This window comes from Pinus tabuliformis, chromosome 9, assembly GCF_031772625.1.
Source record: "Pinus tabuliformis cultivar Carrire ecotype Pingquan chromosome 9, CPIR1, whole genome shotgun sequence".
Lineage (NCBI taxonomy): Eukaryota > Viridiplantae > Streptophyta > Pinopsida > Pinales > Pinaceae > Pinus > Pinus tabuliformis.
Window position 1 is genome coordinate 816704657 of NC_142307.1, and position 2690 is coordinate 816707346.

The 2690-nt window shown below is 37.6% G+C and overlaps 1 protein-coding gene across 1 annotated transcript; it reads left to right on the plus strand.

Annotated features, from left to right (window-relative positions):
- Positions 1 to 355: 355 nt before the first annotated feature.
- On the plus strand, positions 356 to 1249 carry LOC149151293 (uncharacterized). The gene has a single exon (XM_089440396.1). It carries the CDS (start codon positions 529 to 531, stop codon positions 889 to 891), a length of 363 nt encoding a protein of 120 aa, XP_089296522.1. The 5' UTR covers positions 356 to 528; the 3' UTR covers positions 892 to 1249.
- Positions 1250 to 2690: the final 1441 nt, after the last annotated feature.

Below are 2690 nucleotides of genomic sequence, written 5' to 3' on the forward strand. Positions count from 1 at the left end.
CAGTTCAATTCCCCACCTTGATCAACGTGATATATTAGACATGATAAAGATATAGTCCTGCAAAGCTTACAAAAAAATATCTAATAATACAAAAAGATCCTTGGGCCATAGACCATCCTTAAAGAATTTGCCATAGATCATCTTTAAAGAATTTGGCATGGCATGTCTCCTTGAATTGAACAAAAAAAAAATCCACTTTGCAGGGTTTTGAATCCCTAACTCCCAACTATGGGTTGGTATTTCTATAGTTCAAAATCTTCTTTGTTACTTACGGAGTATAAGTCCCAATGTACCTTGTCTATAAGAGGCTTGGATTATGTAAAACATTTGACATCCTAGTAAGCGTTTGATGGAGTTTATATCTGGGCTGGTTAACCCGATGCCAACTTTGGTGAAAGCTTCAACATTCAATGAAAATAAAGCACCCACTGAGGATTGCCCGTCTTGATCAATATAGGAAGCAACAACGACCTATACTTCAATTTCAATTTCCAGAGAGACCAAATTGCGGGGAAAGAGAAGGAAAAAATGTCTGGAAAGGCTCTCAACTGCATCGGCATTGGCGTTGGAACGATCAGGAATAGATTGAAGATCAATCTAATAAGAGGAGGCGGCCATGGAGAGAGCCGATGGGGTCCCGGCACACAGGAAAGGCCTAATGGATATTTCTTAAATCGAACTCCTCTTCCTCCTGGCCAGAAACGCAAATGGGAGGACTGGGAACTCCCCTACTACATTACAGGAGTGCTCAGCGTCATTATTCTCGGGGTCGGCCTCAACGCCAAGCCAGATACGACGATCGAAACCTGGGCACACAAAAAAGCTATGGAGCGCTTGGAGCAGAAGGAGAAGCAAGAAATAATGCTGGCGGCTTCGAGCAGCACCGAGTAGACACTAAATACCCATTTGAACTTGTAGGGATCTCTCGTGGTGTTTTAAGTATATAGGGTTAGGGTTCTTTGGGGTTAAATTTCAAGGATTTCGCTAATTTTGATACTCATCTGGACTTCAGCATAGCATTCCTTCTTTGTTTGCTAAATTAATAAGACATTGGTGAAATAAGTACGAATTCCCACACATCATATTGAATTCCGTTTGGGGATTTTCTTTTTTTTCCTTTCTTCGTTTAGAAGATCGTCTCAAATTAGGTTTTAGGGCATAATTCTCTTAAGACTATTGTTTTGCGATGGCAATTACAACCATACATATGTGACAGTTGGTTTTAAAATTTAAAGGAGATGTTCTGCTTTGGAAGGTTGCCTGAATTGCTTTATTTTATGCTAATATTTTCATAGTCTAAAATATATTCTAGTGGATGGTTTAGTGATTTATGGGTAACTGCTGAAGAATGCAAATGACTGGTGCTTTATTTAGGAGTCACTTCTTTTCTTTGTCGACTATACAAATACTCCTGAGCGTGTAAATCGTAAGGTTTGGTAAATGACGGAAAACGTATAACAGGGTTGGTCGAGGACCTGCATTTTTTTACCCTGCAAACACGAAGATCGTGCAGTATGGTATTAAAGCACGGACAATTTTTTTTCATCGAAGAGGGTTCTCCCAGTAGAAATCTTATTATATTGTAACTTTTTTGTGATTTTCTGCTTTTTTAGTTTACATGATTTTTTAGGATTCAGGAAATGCCTTAAGTTTGCTACTATTGTGTAAAAAAGATATCTGATTTTGTATATGGACATTGATTCATTGAATATTCTTTTTGAGATTGTCTGGGAAATATTTTGCAAAGTTGTTTGAAGTTACAAATTGATTTTTTTATAGACTATATAATTGAATTTTTAGTCAACTGACCATATGCCTAGGCCCACTCTAATACTGCTATTATTTCAATGTTTCCAGTCACTCATCGAAAAAAGAAGTAGCTCATGGAAAATAGTTGACTTATCATGATGAGCAATCTTGTGATAAACAACTCCTAGAAATGAATGGTTCCCAATCATGTTGTAATTTGCGTGGTTTGTTTGAAGAGTCAGAGCCATTGGATTTGCACAACACACTGGGTGAAGAGGTTGTGGCTTGCAAAACACACTGGCTGAAGAGGCTGTGGCAGAATGTACTTATTATGGGTGTTACATGAAAATGTTTTGCTGGTTGGTTAAGTGCTGTTAATTTCACTATGTTACATAACAAATGCAGTTTGATAGATCTCATTTTCCAGTTTTCACTAGGGCATTGAATCTTAAATGTCGTTAACCATCATGGATGCTATTTTCTTTTTGGTCTGACTAGAGTGCCTAACCTAGGGGAATTCAAACTGGGCAACTGCTGGCACGGAGCTAGCCAAATGCCCAGTGACATTGGCAGCAACTAGTTGAGCTACTCTCTTAAGCTTATAACGGGTGCTACTTATACCATAGCTTATCACGGGTGCTATTTATACTTATACCATAGCTCAAAGTTTGTGGACTTGCTTAAGTCATTATTGTTGTCTTTGTGCTTTGAACCCAGCCTTTATTTAATCATAGTTTTTGTTTTAAAGCATGTGGTTGTTGTATCCATCTTTCTAAGGGAATTGCTTGATCAATGTTTTTGATTAAATCATAAATGTTTGTTTTATGCTGATCATTGTTCATTAGAGGGAACAATGCATGATTACAAATATTAGTCATTTCATTGTCACTTCAAAACTAATCCACTATCATCTCTATGTAGTATGTACCAACATGCTACAT

Bases quoted from the DNA above. Each gene is read 5' to 3' on its own strand.
- LOC149151293 (XM_089440396.1), top strand. From the start codon at position 529: ATGTCTGGAAAGGCTCTCAACTGCATCGGCATTGGCGTTGGAACGATC.